Here is an 18,003-nt window from a genome sequence, read left to right on the forward strand (position 1 = left end):
GATGACTTTTAAGGTTTCTTCTATTTCTGAGCTTCTGTGATTCTTTTTCTTTTCTTTTCTTTTCTTTTTTTGCGGAGCAATGAGGGTTAAGTGACTTGCCCAGGGTCACAGAGCTAGTAACTGTCGAGTGTCTGAAGCAGATTTGAACTCAGGTCCTCCTGAATCCAGGGCTGGTACTTTATCCACTTCGCCACCTGGCTGCCCTCAAGCTTCTGTGATTCTTGAGCCAGAGAGAGAAGACAAGACAGAGGTGAAAAGCAGGAATGACCTGGCTGGGGTACCACAGAGAAATCCTTTGTCTTTCCTTTTGAGTGCTGCCTAAGACCACTGATTGTCCCACTGGCCCCTCTGGCTCCCTTTGCACTTCTGCCTGTGTGACCCTTCTCTAAGTTTCAGTTTCCCCATCCCTAAAATGAGGTTGTTGGCTTAGGTCATTAAGATAACCGATTATCGATCACTGATAAATTGTAAAATATCCAGAGGAGGGCAACTAGGACCATACCGGGCTTAGATCAATGCCCAGTGAAGATTGGTGGAAGAAATTAGGAAAGTATGGTTTGGAGAAGACTCAAGGAGAAAAGGATATATATGTTCAGGTATTTGAATACTATCATGTGGAAGACAGATTAGACACATTTTGTTTGGTCCTAGAAGGACAAAGTAATAAGCACTTATATAGCACCTACAATGTGCAAGGCACTGTGCTAAGCGCTTTAAAAATATTCCTGGAGAGTAGGTGCTATTATTGTCCCCATGTTACAGTTGAGGAAACTGAGACAAACAGACGTTAAGTGACTCAGCCAGGGTCACACAGCTAGTAAGTGTCTGTGGGAAGCTCGGGAGTCTTCTCAACTCCAGGGCCGGCACTCCATTCACTTCTCTACCTAGCTGCCTCTGACCAGGAAGGCAGGACTAGGAACAATGGGGTGGAAGGTGCAAAGAGACAAACTTAGGATTCTTATCTAGACAAACTTCTTAACGATTAGAGAATTCCCACAGTGGAATGCGTTGCCTCGGGACATACTTGGCTCCTCTTTATCTTAGGTCTCCAAGTAGAGTCTGGATGACCATTAGTCAAGGTTTGTGGGGATTTTTCGGGTGTGGACATGACAGCCAGTTTTTCGATCGCATGATTCCTTTCAGCTCAGACTTTCCATAGTTCTCTCCCTGCAAGCAAAGTGCCGGGAGGAGGTACCGCCACGTGCTGTGCCCAACCAGGGACCCTAAAAGCTCGTTCCACAGTGAATGGGGCGGGGCTTGAAGCCCCGCCCCGCAGTTTCACTGACGTAGCCCCGGGAGTGGATAGGCGGGGCCTAGAGCCTCGCCAGACTATATGAGCGGATACGTAATGGGGACGGACTAGAAGTGGCGCCGCTCATTGGTGAACCCATCTTGAGGAGGCGGGGCTGGAGGCATTCCCGGGCGGGGCCCGCGAGGCTCATTTGGAATTTTTGGCGCGAGAAGGCGCCGCGCGCGCGTATGGGCCCCTCCCAGTTCCACCGACCCCTCCGCGCGCTGGAATTTTTGAGACCAGCCGACGTCTCCCTCCCCTTTCCTCCCCCCCTCCCTCCCCCATTGCGCGCGACCCTGAAGGCTGGCCCCGTGCCGAACCGGCTCATCCGGGGCACCCGGAGCAGGAGCCCGAGCCCCACCTGGTGGTAAGCGTCTGACCCCTGACCCTGAGGAGACCCCTGACCTTCGGTAACAGCCCCAGCCCTGGCCTTCCGAGCCCCAGGTACTGCGGGCTCGCTCCTCTCAGTGCCCGTCACCAGCCACTCCTCCAGACCCCCTTCCCCTCTAGCGCCTGACTGTCTTCCCCCAAGCCCCTTCCCCTCCTTGACAGCTCTTCATCCCCCAGTCTCCCGGCCCGGCCCCGCCTCTCCCTGGCTGCTCTTCCTCCCTCGGCCCCTCCTCTTCCCTTCCCTCGCTTTAACAGCCCTCCTTCAGGACCCCCGGCCCTTCCCCGGCCCGACAGCCTCCCCACCCCACCCCCCCCGTCCCTCCCGTCCCCTCCGAGTCAGCCCTTCTTCCCTCCGCTCCTGCCCTTAGCTTCCAGAAGGACCTTCCCAGACGTCCTCGAGAGCCCCTCTCCCCTCCCGCTTCCCCCTCCCCCTCCAGCAGCCCTTCCCCTTCCAGCATACTTCCTTGACCCAACCTTGGAGGCTGCTTGTCATCCCTACTCCTTCCTTACCTGGGTGGTGGGCCCTCCCCCCTCGTAGGATCTTTGAGACCAAGCACCCGCACTTCTTGCCCGTAATAGCCACGGTCTCGGGTTTGTCCTCACCCGAATGACAGACGTCCTCCCCTCCCGGAACGGGAGCCGCTCGCACCAAAACCCACTTTGTTTTGTGAACTGTTATTTTAACTAAGGAATGTCTCACCTTTTAACCATCTCCTTTTGACTGTATGTTTATAGAGTTTGGTTTGCCAAGATTTCAAAGGTCTAGAAGACAGACAGGTAGGAGTATGGTGGAGTCTGTCTCTTTTGACATGGAATCATTACATATGGTAGCTAGGAGAGGTTTGACTTGTAATTCCTGGAAGAGATGAGGGAAGGACCGTCTCTGAAGCCCTTTATCAGGTTTTGTGGCCTGATTGCAGAAGGTTGTCCTGTGATGGTCCCATCACTGAAAGATATTTGGGTTAATTTTGCCCTGTGTGTACGTATGGTTTGGTGGGATCCCTTCGGTGCAAGCTGCCCTATACTTTGATCTAAGCCTTCAGCTTTAAATTTAGCAAAACATTTATTTTAAGTAGCTACTATTTTCAAGAACCTGTGCTTGTCATTGGGGATACAAAAAGGCATCACTGACATATTTTTAGTCCCTCCAGGAACTTACAGTCTAGTAGGGAGATAAGACACATACACAGATATCTATAAGCTGTGATGTGATTAAGCAGATAGGAGGAGTCAGAGTGACAGGAAAGATTTAGGGTAGGTTGCAATCATTTCTAGCTAGGAGATGGGGGCGGGGGAGAAGAATATAATGAAGAAAAGGGCCCCTTGAGGTGGGTCTCAAAAGAAGGGAAGAATTTAGAGAAGTGGAGAGGTTGCATTCTGAGGTGGGGGGGGGGCGGTGCATCAGCAAATGGAGAGAATATATTGAAGAATATGATAATGTTGAAGAATGATAACTAGTCCAGGAAGGTAGAATTCCAGAAGGGTTATATAATGAGAAAATGACTGGAAATGTAAGTTGGTGCCAGATTATGGAAAGTCTTGAGTGCTAAAATAATTTGATTTTAATTCTGTAAACAATGGGAGACTGAAGTTTTTGTGATTTGTAAGCTTTCTTGTGATGATTTAACCTACTTTTGGTAGTGACTGACTACCCCTTTGTTTTCTAGGGTCTCCTGTGCAGGTCATGCCAGTCCCAACAGAAGGGGCCCCTCCACCCCTGAGTGGTACTCCTGTACCTGTTCCTGCCTACTTTCGTCATGCTGAGCCTGGCTTCTCTCTTAAGAGGCCTGGGGGCCTGAATAGAAGCCTCCCACCCCGGCCCCCTGCCAAAGGGAGTGGTTCTGTTAGTCGCTTCTTCCCCCCTCGTACTCCAGGCTGGAGCCAACCCAGACCTAGAGGAGTTTCATTCCGGGGTGGGCCCTCAGGAACATTGCAGAGCCGTGGCTATGACCCCGACCGGCCTGAGTCTTTCTTCCAACAGAGTTTCCAGAGGCTTGGGCGATTGGGACGGGGTTCCTTTGGGGAGGTCTTCAAGGTGAGTGGAAGTTAGGAATTCCTGGGTCCCATAATTAAACTCCACATCTTTTCTTTTCGATAAATTATGAGACCTTTCAGGGAAGACACTTATGTCCTACTCTGAGCCCCATCTTCCAGTAAAGGTTCTAGCCCTAAGTTGGAAGGCTCAAAGTCAGCTGCTTGGGATGAACTTTTTCAAATGAAGTTGATACAGAGGGGTCTTTTTACTGTTTTTGACTTTGTATTCAGAGATTTTCCCTTTTACTATGTTCAAAAATTTCCTAATGGCTCAACTCCAACTGAAACTTAGTCCTGAGTTTCTGGGTCTTTCTTAATCTCTTCTCCTGTTTGGTTCCTGGAGTTTAGAGATCTATTATCTGCATACAGTCCCTGGAATAGTCATTTGACTATTCCACTTCTACTGATGCTGTTACCACATTTTGGTGCCCATTTCTAGCACATACTTCCTTTTTTCCCTTCTATCCTCTGTCTACACAGACATAAACCACAGAATCACATTTTTTTTAGAGTTTATTTGAGGAAGAAAGGTGAACATGAACATTCAGAAATAATATACTTAGGGGGGGCAGCTAGGTGGCACAGTGGATAAAGCACTGGCCCTGGATTCAGGAGGACCTGAGTTCAAATCCAGCCTCAGACACTTTGACACTAGCTGTGTGACCCTGGGCAAGTCACTTAACCCTCATTGTCCCACAAAAAAACAAACAAAAAAAGAAAGAATATACTTAGAAGTGTATAGAATTCATTTATTAGGCACATACTATATGCAAAATAATGTGCTAGGCACTGAGGATATAAAGATAAAAAACCAAATGGTTCTTGCTGTCAAAGATCTGACATTTTACTGGGGTGATATGACATACACAGAAAAGTAAAATATAAGATAGAGAGTGAAGAAGGCAAAAGAGAATCAAGACAAAATGCTCTAGGAATATTCAAGGAGAGATAGTACTAATAAGGGCTTGGGGGGGGGGTAAGGAAGGCTTTGAGGAGGTAGCCTCTGAGCTAAAAGAAAGCTATCTTGTCCTGCATTTGTGACATCCAGCTTCCTTTCTAAATTGTTCCCTTTACATATTCTTAATTTGGTCACGATACTTTCTCCTATAGTGTTTGCTTCTTCATAGTCCCTAGATGAGGATAACATCTTCAATTTCAGAAAATCTACAGAATTGATTTTCAGAGTCACTCATCTAGGCTTAAAGAATTCAACTTATTGGACCATTCCTCAATGCCAGGTTTATTCTTAGCCAATTAGAAAGTCTTTTGACTTGGCAAGGGTGGCTTGTTGTGTTCTAGTCATATTACTAGAGAAACATTTTAGTTAGTTTCTACTTCACTGACCTAAGGGACAAATAAATACAAATGGGTTTAAGAAATTACAATATTTCCATGACTTAAAAAAAAATCAGTATTATTTCATCTAATTTGTCATCCTCAAAATTGAAATAGAAAATTCCTTTCCTTGTATACTCTCCTTATTTCACTATTGCTCTCAAATCTTTCCCCACCAGAGAACATTAATATCATAGGGTTTGGCTAGTTTCTTTCCTACCCTTAATATTTTCCTTAGATTTTTTTACATAATTTTCTGACCTAGCTACCCCAATTCTAATCTTTGTCCTAGAGCCTATGACATATTAGTATTGTACTATTATCTTCTTCTCCCCATATACTCAGTTGTAAACTCTTTCCCCTCCAGAGTTGGCAATATCTTAGTGTCCTACCTGCCACTCCTATTCTAGGTTCGCTCCAAGGAAGATGGCCGTCTCTATGCTGTGAAACGTTCAGTCTCCCCATTCCGGGGTCCTCAGGACCGGGCACTCAAGTTGGCAGAAGTTGGGGGCCATGAAAAAGTGGGGCGGCATCCCCGTTGTGTTCGTCTGGAGAGAGCTTGGGAAGAGGGTGGGCTCCTGTATTTGCAGACAGAGCTATGTGGGCCCAATTTACAACAGCACTGTGAGGCTCGAGGATCTGGCCTACCTGAGGCCCAGGTTTGGGGTTATCTTCGGGACACATTACTGGCCTTGGCACACTTGCACAGCCATGGACTGGCCCACTTGGATGTCAAGCCAGCTAACATTTTCCTGGGGCCCCGAGGCCGCTGCAAGTTGGGAGACTTTGGACTACTGGTGGAGCTGGGGACAGCTGGGCCTGGTGAGGCCCAAGAGGGTGACCCCCGTTATATGGCTCCAGAGCTGCTGCAGGGCTCCTATGGGACAGCTGCAGATGTGTTCAGGTGAGTAAGAGGAGGAAGATAAAGAACCAGTCTTTAGGAGTTGGGTAGCAGTGGGGGTTGTGTAGAGATAGGCTGAGTAGTTCTAAGACATTTTAGCCTATTAGGCACAGTTGTCACAGCCTAGAATAGAATAGAAGGGATGTTATTCTATTACTCGAAGTTTTGGAAGGAATTTCTGAACCTGAAGATGATTGCACTCCAAGTGAATGTTATCCCTAAGAAACTTGGATAGGGTTCCCCAGATGATGCTGAGGCCCATGTTTCTAGAGCTGGAAACAAATTTTACTGCAGATAAGTAAGAATATTAATAAAAATGGAAAATGCCCATTGATAAGGGAATGCTATACTGTCTCAGGAATGGCCTGCAGGCATTATGTCACTTTATGGGGTTCTCCAAAAATAGACCTCCGGATCAGTACCTTCTCCCTCTCCAGGTGATTAGAAGGGTGCATAGCTGAAGGCAGAATTCTCTTTTCCATTTTGCTCAGGGACTTTGCTGTTAAAAAGCAGCAAGGAGCCCTGAAAGACTCTTTAGAATTCTGGGGGTCAGTTGCCTTTGATTCCAGGTTATGTTAAGAAGTGACATGCCTAGGTTTCTCTGTGTCAAGGCCTCAGGAGAAAGGCTCCAGGGGGTAGTGATCACTCTAGGAACTTCAGCAGTCCTACTCCATTCCCTGCTCTACTGGTCTCTTTAAGGCTTCCACAAAAAAGTTTCTGTGTAAAAAGTGTCGAGACCCTCTGTTGCTATATGCAGTACAAGTAGCTGCCATTTCCCTCTTAAGCTTTTGGGGATGAATGGGGATACTTTATCCTGGGGTATAGACACAAGTGAGTTAGCTTCTGTAGGTTAATACTGCTCTTTTTCCCAGCTTGGGCCTTACCATTCTGGAAGTCGCCTGCAACATGGAGCTGCCCCGTGGTGGGGAGGGCTGGCAGCAACTCCGAAGGGGCTATCTGCCCCCTGAGTTCACTGCTGGTGAGTAGAGGCAGAAGGGGAAGAGTGGCAAGAGGCACCAAATGGCAAGATAGCCTTTCATAGTTCTGAAAAAGGGGGCTGACCTAGGTTCCAGGTTAGAGAGAACGGGCATATCTAGGTTCTTATATATCAGGGGGGCTGGGGGAATGCCAAAGAAAATACTACTCATGGATGCTGCAAAATTGGAGCATGGAGCAATTGTGTTCTAGTTCTGGGAATACATGGTGGTGGGAATTGAAGGAAAGCCCCTCTTGGATTCTTGGGAGAACCACATTTGGGTTCTGGGAGAACAGGTTCTTGAGAAGTGGGCCTTTTATCCCTATTTTCATCCATAGGTTTGTCCTCTGAGCTGCGCTCTGTCCTCACCATGATGCTAGAACCAGACCCCAAGAAGCGTGCCACAGCTGAAGCTCTATTGGCCCTGGAGGTCATAAGGAAGCTAAGGCACTGGGGGCCCCTGGGAGGCATGGCCAATGAGGTCCTGAGTCGAGGTCGAGCCTTATGGCAAGTAAGTTCCATAGATTGCTCCTTCTACAAACACTTCTTTGTACTCCCATTCCTTTAAAAGTTTACCTTTGGAGTTTTCACCTCTACTTCACCTTTTTTCCATAGAGTTTCCTTTCTCTGCTATGCTGGTTATGGCACACCCTGGCTCACCCAGCCAGCTGGTTCCGCCCCCTGGGCCCTCCAGCCACACCTCCCAGCTCCCCACTTTCCAGCCTCCTTCTAGACAGTAGCATCTCCAGTGACTGGGAGGATGACAGCTTGGGGTAAGTCACCTTAGACTCAGAGGGGAAAGGTAGGCTTATAACTTCCTAGAAAAACTGCCTACATCTCAACTAGTAGGCACTAATACTTGTTGACTAGATGATGTCAAGTTGGAGTTAATATTTCTGACATTCTACCCTTACTGTGAAGCTTCCATCATATACCTTGCTGGACATAAGTGGTGATGGTAGCACCCCAACCCAAACTACAGGTTAGGAGCAGGGTTTCACAACCTTGTGCTAAATCTTATTATGTGAAATTCTAGTTTCTTTTAAACACATCTTGTTAAGTATAGAAACAAATGTGATCAAGTAAGGAAATGATTTGTTTTACCTAACCTTGTAGGCTCAAGTTCAAGACATTTTCACACTGAAGTTGTGGCATATTTATCTAGTAGGGTATTCTCTAATAGTGTCTAATATAGTGGAGCTATGTTAAGACATTCCAAATACCTAGACAAAAGGAAAAGTGAAACAAACATTTGTTCAAGCTCTTTCTGGAGTTAGAAGAGTCCAACATATTAAGAAAAATGATTATTATTTGACTAGTAGCAGATTGCAAAAGAGGGGGTCCTTTAGTTGGGAAAATGCTACAAGAGCAAAGTCAACTGATAGATGCATAAAAGTCCCAGCATGCATAATCTGCAAGTATAGGACAGTGTTGTTCACCTGGATTAGCCACTATATTAATATAGTTAATAATGGAATTTTTTTTCTTTAGGAGTATATTGCTGATTTTCATCAGTCAATGGTTAAAAAGATTAAATTTATAAAATTTACTTAACCTGGGGTCTATGAGCTTGTTTTTAAAACTATTTTGATAAATGTACTTCAATACAATTGAAATCCATTGTTATCCTGTGTATTTTATGGATTTAAAGCATTATTTTGATAAAGGGTCCATAGACCACAGACTACTAATGAGGTCCATGTACAAAAGAGTTAACGCTTGCTTCAGAGCTAGCTTTGTGCGTCTCTTCTGGAATCTTAGGACTTCAGGGGATAATTCTCTGTTGTGCTCCCCAGACCCCCTTCCCCATTTTGTTCAAGTCCTTCTGTCCCCTACAGCCCCCCACTGTCTCCAGCGATGATCCTAGCCCGCTCCCCTGGGGGTACTTCCACCCCTCGAAATGGTTCTCCTGATGTCAGAGGTGGACGGAGGATAAGGTGAGGAGTGTCTGAGTAGGAGGAGGGGAAAGTCCAATGTGACTGACAGTTGGAGACTGGGAGATAGGAGTAATCCTTAGAGTGTGGGTGGGGCAAGGTGAGACAAAGATGCCGACTGGTGGAATGAGTTCTGGCCTTCACTTTTCTTCCCTCCTTGTTTGCAGGGATCCCCTGGACCTAAGTGGCATCAGCCCGGAGCTGCCCCAGGGTCCCTCCTTTGAGCCCCGAAACCTCCTCAGCCTCTTTGAGGACTCACTGGACCCCAACTGAGCCCCAACCAGAACCTAGTCTTGTTTTTAATCTTTTTATCTTTGTTCCTCACTCCAGGACTCTCTTTACTTTGGGGGCACTTCTGTTTACAGGCCTATGCTTTCCACAGATTGGGAAGGAGGTGGCAGTGGGTAAGGGACAACTTTTTCCTCTAGGATCCCTTCTGTAAATTTTGGAGATGGCATAGTCTAATAAAAACTATTTGAATCTTGAGGACTCTTAGATATTCTTGTAATTGAGACTACTAGAAATTGCCTTTATAGGATCTTTAAGGAGTGACCCCCCAAAATAATTCCCTTATCAGGTCATCCTGCTCCATTTATTGATTTTATCCTTGGTTCTACCAAGCCTAAAGATAGGGTCTAAGGTGGGAGACATTCTTGTGCCAAAAAGGCCAGAGTCCTCATACAAGAAGACTGGTGATTGGAGTTGCGTTGTCATGTCAGAAATGGAGAGGTTTCCAAGTCTTACAAGTCCAACATTCAAAGAAAGAGCACCATCCTCAGGCAAAAAGTGCAGGAGTTTAGACCTGGGCAGTTTCAGTCCACAGGTGAGGCTTAAAGTTTGCTTGGGCATTTAAAAACTCTCTGGATCCACCTTATACAAAGTAGAAAAGCCTGTATTCTTGGACCAGAGAACTAGTCTTTTGCCCTAGTTTGGACATGTTGTTATAGTCTTTGTGAGAAGCTGAATTTTCTTCTGCAGGGACCACCCTGGCCCAATCCTTGTGCAAAGAGGCCTTGTGCAAGAAGCAGACGTCTTGGTGTTTGGTATCTTTAAATCCATGGGGGGAGGGGTTTGGGAGGTTTTAGGGAGAGAGAGGGGAGGGAAGAACCTCAGAGGTGGAGCTTGTACAAAGTTAAATATAAGGAAGGGGCTAGCATGCCAAGGAAGGGGAGTTTAGTTGTGCAAATGCTTTCTGAGGTGGTGCTTAAGGCCACCAGATACTGGAGGAGCTGGAGAGTCCCTCATTGCTCCCCAATCAATTTAGTGAAGAACAAAAGGGGTTTAGATAATAGGTAAGGTTACTGACTACTGGCTCTGAGAAGAGGTGGCATATGTGCAAACATCCAGAGTTGGAAACCTAGATGAAATCTTAGTTTCAGAATTGTCAAACTTCTATAGCTCACCCCTCATTTTACAGATAAAGGACCCGAAGTTCTATGACTTGTTTAAGGTCACAGTACAGGATAGCAGAGTGGAGGAGGACTATAATTCCTGATGCTGTCAGTCATTCAGTCACCTTTTGGGGTGAGCCCTCACCACAGAAATGACTCTAGAAAACATGATGGGCTGTGAGCACATATTCTGGAGAAATAGATGAAAAATGTAAGGACAGCCCTCTACAATCCTGAGGAAGGAAGAATACAAATTTAGGGAGCTCAAATGTGAGCCTTTGGTACTCTAGAGAAGAGCTCGTGATTAGGCAACATGAGAAAGCCTTATAGACTGGAAAGGGGAGACCTAGGAAAAAAAAGGCTATAGGTTTTGGGGTGCCTTGAAGGGAAAAAAAGGAAGCTTCTACAGCTTCAAGGAATGGGGTTATTTCTTTGCAGAATAAAAAAACAGCTCAGTCCGTGGGACACGCATGGCGGGCAGCCCAGAGCAGATCAGGTACAACACCAGCATGCAGTTGTAGGATGGAACCAACACTGAGCAGATGCATGATTTGATGGGAATTACCCCAGTAGTCAAAGCGACCAGGCCCCCAGCGTTCAGGCAGCCGGGCCACATTCACTAACCCCCCCAGCAATGCTAATGCGTCCATTCGAAGATAGCAAGGCAGGGATCCTGGGGCTCCTGCTCCCAGTCCCAATCCTCGAGCCCCAAACACCAGCAGTCGTGCTCCTGCCTGCCAGCCAAAGGCCCGAAGCCGGGCACTAGTTGAGGGGGCAGTGAGGGCTCGCCAGCCTGCCAACCCAGATATGAGAGTATAGCCCACCAGGGCTGCTGGACGCAGCCAAGGTCGACATGCCAGAGTACAATGGATGATGGGCAGGGCCCCTAGAAGGAGAGACAACACAAAAAGTGATGAGTGAGAAGTTTTCAATCTCAAACCCTTCCCAAGCCCCACAAAAAGAATTCAGAAACCATCACTGCCCTCCCATTCCCCTTTTCTCTACCCAATTGTCCACTGCCCTAATTCATCGAAAGGTGGGATAAGATCAACCCCACCCCAGCACCCAATTTTCCCCCTTCTCCCGGCTCACCGAGGGTGTTGACGAGGCAGACTCCACACATGTCGAGGGCAAGGAGCCGGGCGTAGACGGGGCTACCCCCACGGTGGCACATGAAGAGGTGGTAGAGCACAGAACCTGCAGGGGGCGCCAGGCAGGCCACACAGTGTGTTCCCCCCAGCCAGCCGCCCCCTCCCAGCTGTCCCCAGGGCATGGTCAGGGGCAGCAGCACCAGGAAACCCAGGAGGGCCAAGCCTGTTAGGATGGGGGGAAGGGAGAGGTAGAGAGATGTAGGGACAGCATCAGCCAGATTGCTGTGTTATCCAGCTCTTCCCATAACTTCTTCCAAAGCACAGTCTGGAGAAATAAGAAATTTGGGGCTTTCCGGTGATCTTCACAAAAGACTAGAGAAACCAAGCTAAGGATAGGAGAGACAAGAAGATAACCTAGTTCTCTGTTTGTAGTCACCTACTCTCTTCTAATTACTCAGTTCCCTAAGAATTTCCAGCTTCTGATTTATTTGTCCCTCCAAACTTCCTTACTCTTTTACTCCAAATTCCTCTCTGTGAACTCCCTCCCACTTGGGGCCTGGTTCAGAGAGAAAACAGAAATGGGATCCACTGTGGTAGATGAGAGTGGAAAAAATGCTGGCCTTAAAATCAAGAACCTGAATTTGAATTTTCACTGAGCCAGTTCATTGTTGTGTGACCTTAGACAACAGAACTCAAATTTCTGTAGCATTTTTATGTTTACAAAATGGATTCCTCACAACTCTGTATATTTATCTTCATTTTACAGATGAGAAAACTGGCTAAGATAGCATACTAACTAAGCCTGTTACTCTGTTTGTAAAATATGGAAAACTGTGGATTCTGGAATAAATCTCCTACATCAGGAAAGCAGCATATGAAATGTAAATATTGACATGAAATATTAATATGATTTTTCCACCTAATCCTTGACTTTGGCACTTGAGTTCCAGGCATGGGAGAAACAAGAGGCTTGGGGCAGCATTCTTGATTCCAGAGTCATAGCTACCCTTCAGACCAGGCTAGCTCAGGGCAACTCTTTCCTTTCTCCCTGGAACAGCTCAAGGACAAGCCTAGTGAGCTCAGCAGCTGTGTCAGCAGAGCTCAGCCCTGACCGAGGTGGAGGGGGCAGAAGAGGGCAAAGGGGCAGCAATAGGCAACTTGGACCACCAGGCGGAGCTGTGACACAGAGAAACCTCTGCGGGCTGGCAGCGGGCTCTGGGGTGGAAAGGGATACGGCTGGTCTTTAACGGAGACAGGAGGGCCAGTGAGAGTGCCCAGCTCTAGATTCACCACCGACTCCTTCCCTTCCCCCTGCTCCCACGCACCAAATCTCCCCAGGAAAACAAGGGACCCTGGAATGAATGAACAGTAACTGAGTAAAGTTGGCTGTTATGCCAAGACCGCTTTGTGGGACCCCCACACAAGGGATTATGGGATAGATAAAGAAGCAGGCTAATTCCCTCCCTCCCCCCGGGCTCAAGAGGGATTAGCCTAGGGTCACAACCCCACTCAGATGTAGCTCCACTTCCCCCCATCACCACCACCCCCCCGTGAACGCAGGGAGGTCATGGGGCCCCGAACACCGGAGGTCCTTTAGGGGTGTGGGGGTGGGGTTGAAACCGGCCGAGCATGGGGTCACAAACAATGGGAGCTTTGTCACACCAGTCCGCTGTGCCAAAGTGAATGTCTCCCAGAAATCTGGTGTCTCATCCCTCTTCCTCCTTATCAATCTCCATCCCCCAGACCCAGGCATCTCTTCCCAATGCCATCTCCCTAAAAGACCCTAGTTCCTTCCCGGAAACTACACCTCCTATCTCTGGTCTCTAAATCTTTCCCCCAAATCCTAATCCTCTCCCTGCTTTCTGAATTCCTTTACCCAAGGATAATCCCGATTTATAACTCGGGAGCAGCCGAATGGAAAGAGGCAAGTGCAGTTAGGTTAACGGGATTAACCCTTCATCTCCCTGTCTTTCCATCCCCCTGACTTTTACCACCTGGGGACAAGATGGCAGGAAGCCGGAGCTCTGGGAGGTCCCCGGCTTTTTCGTACTCTCCCTGGGGCTCCGCTTGTCCCCTCGTTCCCTACTGCCGCAGGCAAACGAGGGCACGGCAGGAGGTCCAAAGAGTGAAGGGGCCAGCACAGGACAGGACGGGCGCCAGGCTGTGACCGCGTGACGCGCCGCAGGGGCGATGGGGGACAATAGGCGAAGGCGAGGGATGCGTGCCAAGAAAGGGGGCTTATTCAGCGTTGGAAACAGGAAGCAACCGCCGTGCGGGGACCGGGTATGCGGTAATCCGCGAGCAGGGCTCAGAACGCGGGGAAGCTAGGGGTGTCAGGAAATCAGAAAGCTGCTAACGAAGAGCGGGCCAGGAGAAGGGCGCAGAGAGAGATGCGCGCCTCGCAGGGTGGGACAGAGCAGGGGAGCCAGGGTGCGCGGGTGGGGCCTGCCCCACCCGGGGGACGCGCTCACCGTGGGTGTAGATGTTGCCTAACTCGTTGTGCAGGTAGAAGAGGCTGCGCAGGCAACCAGAGCCGCTGCTGGCCGGCCGGTAGCCCGTCAGGACGAACTTGTTGAATTGCAGGTGTGGGGGCGAGCTGGCCCAGTCCAGCAGCCGCGGGCCCGAGAGGAACGCCATGGCCCGGCCTGACCCGGTCCGAGCGCGGGGGCTAGTACGGAGGCGGGGCAGGGGGGCGCGCTCTCAGCAGCACCGGGGGCCCCCAGCGGCTCGCCCCCCTCCCCCAGCCCCTCGGTCTGCGCACGCGTCCCGCCCCCAGGCCTGGGGGTCTCCGACTCTAGCCCACTCCCTTCTCGTGCTGCGCACGCGCGTCTTTCCTCTCGCGAAGAGACTGGGGGCGTCCCCACCGTAGTGGCAGCGAGCCCGGATCTGGGGAAGAGAATTCCGCTGGCTGGGATGCAGTGAACCAGAGCGCGGCTGGGGGTACCGGATTGTGGTGGGGCTCTCTTAAATCTCCTTTGACCCTTCAGCCGGCCTGCCAGTCCCCGCTGCCTTCTGTGCCGCTACCGCTGCAGCGGATGGGGCAGGAAGCGAGGCCCCGCCCTCATTTTTCTCACCCCCTCAATCCCTCCGCGGTTTCGCGCGCTGAACTCCTGACGTCACTGTCCTCCAGGCCAATCGGCTCCCTGGCCCTGTCTGTTTCTTGAAGCCGGGAGAGGGACTTCTCCGACTTCCTAACGTCTGCCCGGGACTGGTACTCCCAGCAGAATCTCAGCAGCAGCATCGGGTGCCCTTATTAGCATAATTTACGCACGCCCCTCCCGGAGGATGGGTTGACTTTCAGAAACACGTGCTTAGCCTACCTCTCGGCTTATTATCATAATTCACACTCTCCCCAGAGAGGGGAAAGGACCCCAGGTTTCCGTCCCACCTTTCCACCCCACTCTCCAAACCTTCCAAAGACCCGAGCAGGACTTTGATCCTGCGGAGCTTGTCTTTCCTACCACTTCTAGGAGGGGCCAAGGGCGTGGCTGTCGTTACTAGGAACAGTGCAGGTGCTCAAGACTTTGATCCCAATTGGTTGCCGCCTTCTGCAAAGATCCCCACCTCCATCACTCCCATTACTGGACAGCCAGGCTCCGGACACCCAGGCAGGGGACACACTCTCCGGTTGTTCGCACAAGTCCTCACTCGTTGCACCATACTCTGGGGTAGGGGTGAGGGTGAGAGAGGGAAAAAGAGGAAGATGAGACTTTCGAGGGAGGAAGACAAGGTGGAAGAAGAGATTTGATCCCTGGTCTCAAAGCTCATCCCGATAGGGGAGATTGGACCACACCCATATCTCAGCCGGGGCGAAACTATTCGGCTCCCTGGGGCAAACTTGGGCTTCCCCCCATTTTTGCTGTCCTGGTGCCTCGAGGTTCGTGCCCAACATGCCCTACCACGCTGCAGTCTGCCTTTGGGCCACCCCCACACTCCCGGGTCCCGTAATTGTGGTAACCCCCTCCTACACTCCCTTTCTTCTCAACCGTACCCCCATACTGGGGTGTAGGCTGAATTAGCTGAGGGATAGGTAGGTGACTGCTACTGCAGCCGCACCACTCCCGTGCTGCCGCCTCCACCCTGCTTCCCTGACAGAACTTGCCCCTGGACAGAGAATTACCACGTATACTTCTGAGCAAAGGCTCAGAAAGATTAAGTGATTTCTAAGATGCTGGAGGAGACAGGGACTTAAACAAGGCCTTGAAAAATGAGTAGGATTTTAATACCTGGAGAGGAGGTGGGAAAACTTCCTAGGCAGGAGGGGGGATAGCAGGAGCAAGGGTCTAGGACTTCGAAAATGTCATAGGCTTCCCCAAAGCCTATCCTGGCTAAGGCTCTCTATTTGGCGCGCTGTGGGAGGTGGAGATGAGTCAGACTTGTTTGTGAAGAAGGATTTATTGATATGGGTTCAGTTATTAATTCAAAGCAGGTCTTCATAATGGAAAAAGAACCCCACACACTTCAAATACTGAGATATTAAGGATGTTCAGACTTAGGATAGACTGAATGTAGGTGTATGTAGTATAAGGATAATTAATCTCACTATATAGTTGAAGGAACTAAGGTTCAGAGGGGAGAAATTATTTGCCCAAGATTATACAAATGAGTTGGTATTATTAATCCTGGGTCTAAAAATTGACTGTGGGAGTGGGTTGAACCAAGCTTGGGAGGCAGAAAGACAGTGCCATGGATGCTGTACTTGAAATCAGGAGTGACAGTGAAGCAGGGTTTTGAACCTTGGGTTTGGAAACCCTGCCTCAGACGTTTACAAGTTGTGTGATCCTGGGCAAGTCACCTAACCTTTCTGTATTTCATTTTCCTTATTTAAAAAATGAGAGGAGTTGGACCCTGTGACCTCCAAGATCCCTTCTGGCTCTAAATCCAAGACTGAAGTTTCTCCTCCTGGATCCTACTACATTCATCAGGTTCCTGGGACCTCAGGGACTGGAATTAACTGCTTTTCAGCCCTGATCCCTTCTTTGTGTTATACTCTCTTTCTTTAATCCTGTTTTGGCTCTCCCTGCCCACCTGACTCCCTACTACCTTAGCAGAGATTCTGATTTCGTTTTAATTCGTTTCAGCAGCATTAAGTGTCTACTGAATAACAAAACACAGCAATTAATCTGATACCCTGAATGCCAGGGTCCTTCTGCTCCCTCTCTAGCTCCATCAACTTTTAATTTTTTTCCCTCCTTTCTTAACTCTTCCTTCTCTGATTCCTCTCTTTCACTCCCTATCCTGATCTTCCTTCAAAAGCTCTGGCACAAATACAAGGTCTTAGAGGGCAGGGACCATTGTCATCTCTGTATTTGTATTCCCAGTACCTACTGCAGTCAGTACCTTGAATCTAGTAGGCATTTAATAAATACTTGTTGAGAAACTTTCTTGACTCCTCTCTGCCTGTTGGATAAAATACAACCCCTGACGTTGGTATTTAACACACTCCACAACTGAGTTTCAGCCTTCTTTGGAACTCTTTTTCATTATATCATACTTTCCCCCAGGGTAAGCTGGGTGGTACAGTGAATACAGTGAGTACCAGGCCTGGAGTCAGGAAGACCTGAATTCAGATCTGACCTCCTACACTTACTAGTTGTGGGACTCTGGGCAAATTACTTAACATCTGTTTGCCTCAGTTTCCTCATCTATAGAATGGGGATAATAATAGCACCTACCTCTCAGGGTTGTTGTGAGGACTAAATGAGAAAATAATAATTTCTTTTTTTTTCATTTTGGTGAGGCAATTGGGGTTAAGTGACTTGCCCAGGGTCACACAGCTAGTACATGTTAAGTGTCTGAAGCCGGATTTGAACTCAGGTCCTCCTGAATCCAGGGCCAGTGCTCTATCCACTGTGCCACCTAGCTTCTCCTAGAAAATAATCATTGTAAAGCACTTAGCATAGTGCCTGGCAAGTAATAAGCACTATATAAATGTTAACTATTATTTTTTCAAAGCCTAGTTTTTTTCCCAATTAACAAAAATCTATTTTCTTTCCCTCCTTTCTCTTCTTTCTCCGCTGGGGAAAACAAACCAAAAAAACCCCACAACACTACAAAGCCCTTGTTTGAAATAGTCAAGCAAAACAAATTCCTGAATTGGTTGTGTCCAAAAAATATATTTCTTATTCTGTACCCCAAGTCCATCACCCTCTTCAGGAGGGAGGGTAGCATGCTTCATCATCAGTCCTCTGAAATCATGGTCACTATTGATCAGGGTTCTTAAGTTTTTCAAAATCATTTGTTGTTACAGTGTTATCCCATGAATTGTTCTCCTGGGTTTGCTCCTTTCTCTCAATTCATAGATGTCTTCCCAGATTTCTCTGAAACCGTCCCTTTCATCATTTCTTTTTAACACAGTCATATATATGACCATTATGCACAAACACGTATGTATATACCCACCATAATTCACTGAGCTATTTATTTAATTAATAATGTATTTTATTTTTTTCCGATTACATGTAAAGATAGTTCTCAACTTTTGTTTATACAAGCTTTCCAATTTCAGATTTTTCTCCCTCCCTCCCCTCCCTCCCCTCCCTCCCCCCTCCCCTAGACAGCAGGTAATCTGATATAGGTTTTATATTTATATATATATATATATATATATATATATACATACATACATAATAACATTAATCCTATTTCTGCATTAGTTAT

At 48.2% G+C, this 18,003-nt stretch overlaps 2 protein-coding genes across 2 annotated transcripts; one reads left to right on the plus strand and one right to left on the minus strand.

The window, feature by feature from the left end:
* The first annotated feature begins 1,579 nt into the window (after window positions 1-1,579).
* On the plus strand, window positions 1,580-9,290 carry PKMYT1 (protein kinase, membrane associated tyrosine/threonine 1). The gene is made up of 8 exons (XM_043975480.1): window positions 1,580-1,658; window positions 3,349-3,716; window positions 5,461-5,954; window positions 6,824-6,930; window positions 7,266-7,438; window positions 7,543-7,700; window positions 8,766-8,864; window positions 9,029-9,290. The coding sequence occupies exons 2-8, from the start codon at window positions 3,366-3,368 to the stop codon at window positions 9,132-9,134; spliced, it is 1,488 nt and encodes a 495-aa protein (XP_043831415.1). The 5' UTR covers window positions 1,580-1,658; window positions 3,349-3,365; the 3' UTR covers window positions 9,135-9,290.
* A 149-nt stretch (window positions 9,291-9,439) lies between these two features.
* Window positions 9,440-15,548, minus strand: PAQR4 (progestin and adipoQ receptor family member 4). Its single transcript, XM_043975481.1, has 3 exons — window positions 13,815-15,548; window positions 11,345-11,566; window positions 9,440-11,138 (listed from the first exon to the last, which is right to left on the minus strand). Exons 1-3 carry the CDS (start codon window positions 13,978-13,980, stop codon window positions 10,705-10,707), a joined length of 822 nt encoding a protein of 273 aa, XP_043831416.1. The 5' UTR covers window positions 13,981-15,548; the 3' UTR covers window positions 9,440-10,704.
* Between the last annotated feature and the right edge of the window lie 2,455 nt (window positions 15,549-18,003).

This window comes from Dromiciops gliroides, chromosome 1 (assembly GCF_019393635.1).
Source record: "Dromiciops gliroides isolate mDroGli1 chromosome 1, mDroGli1.pri, whole genome shotgun sequence".
Lineage (NCBI taxonomy): Eukaryota > Metazoa > Chordata > Mammalia > Microbiotheria > Microbiotheriidae > Dromiciops > Dromiciops gliroides.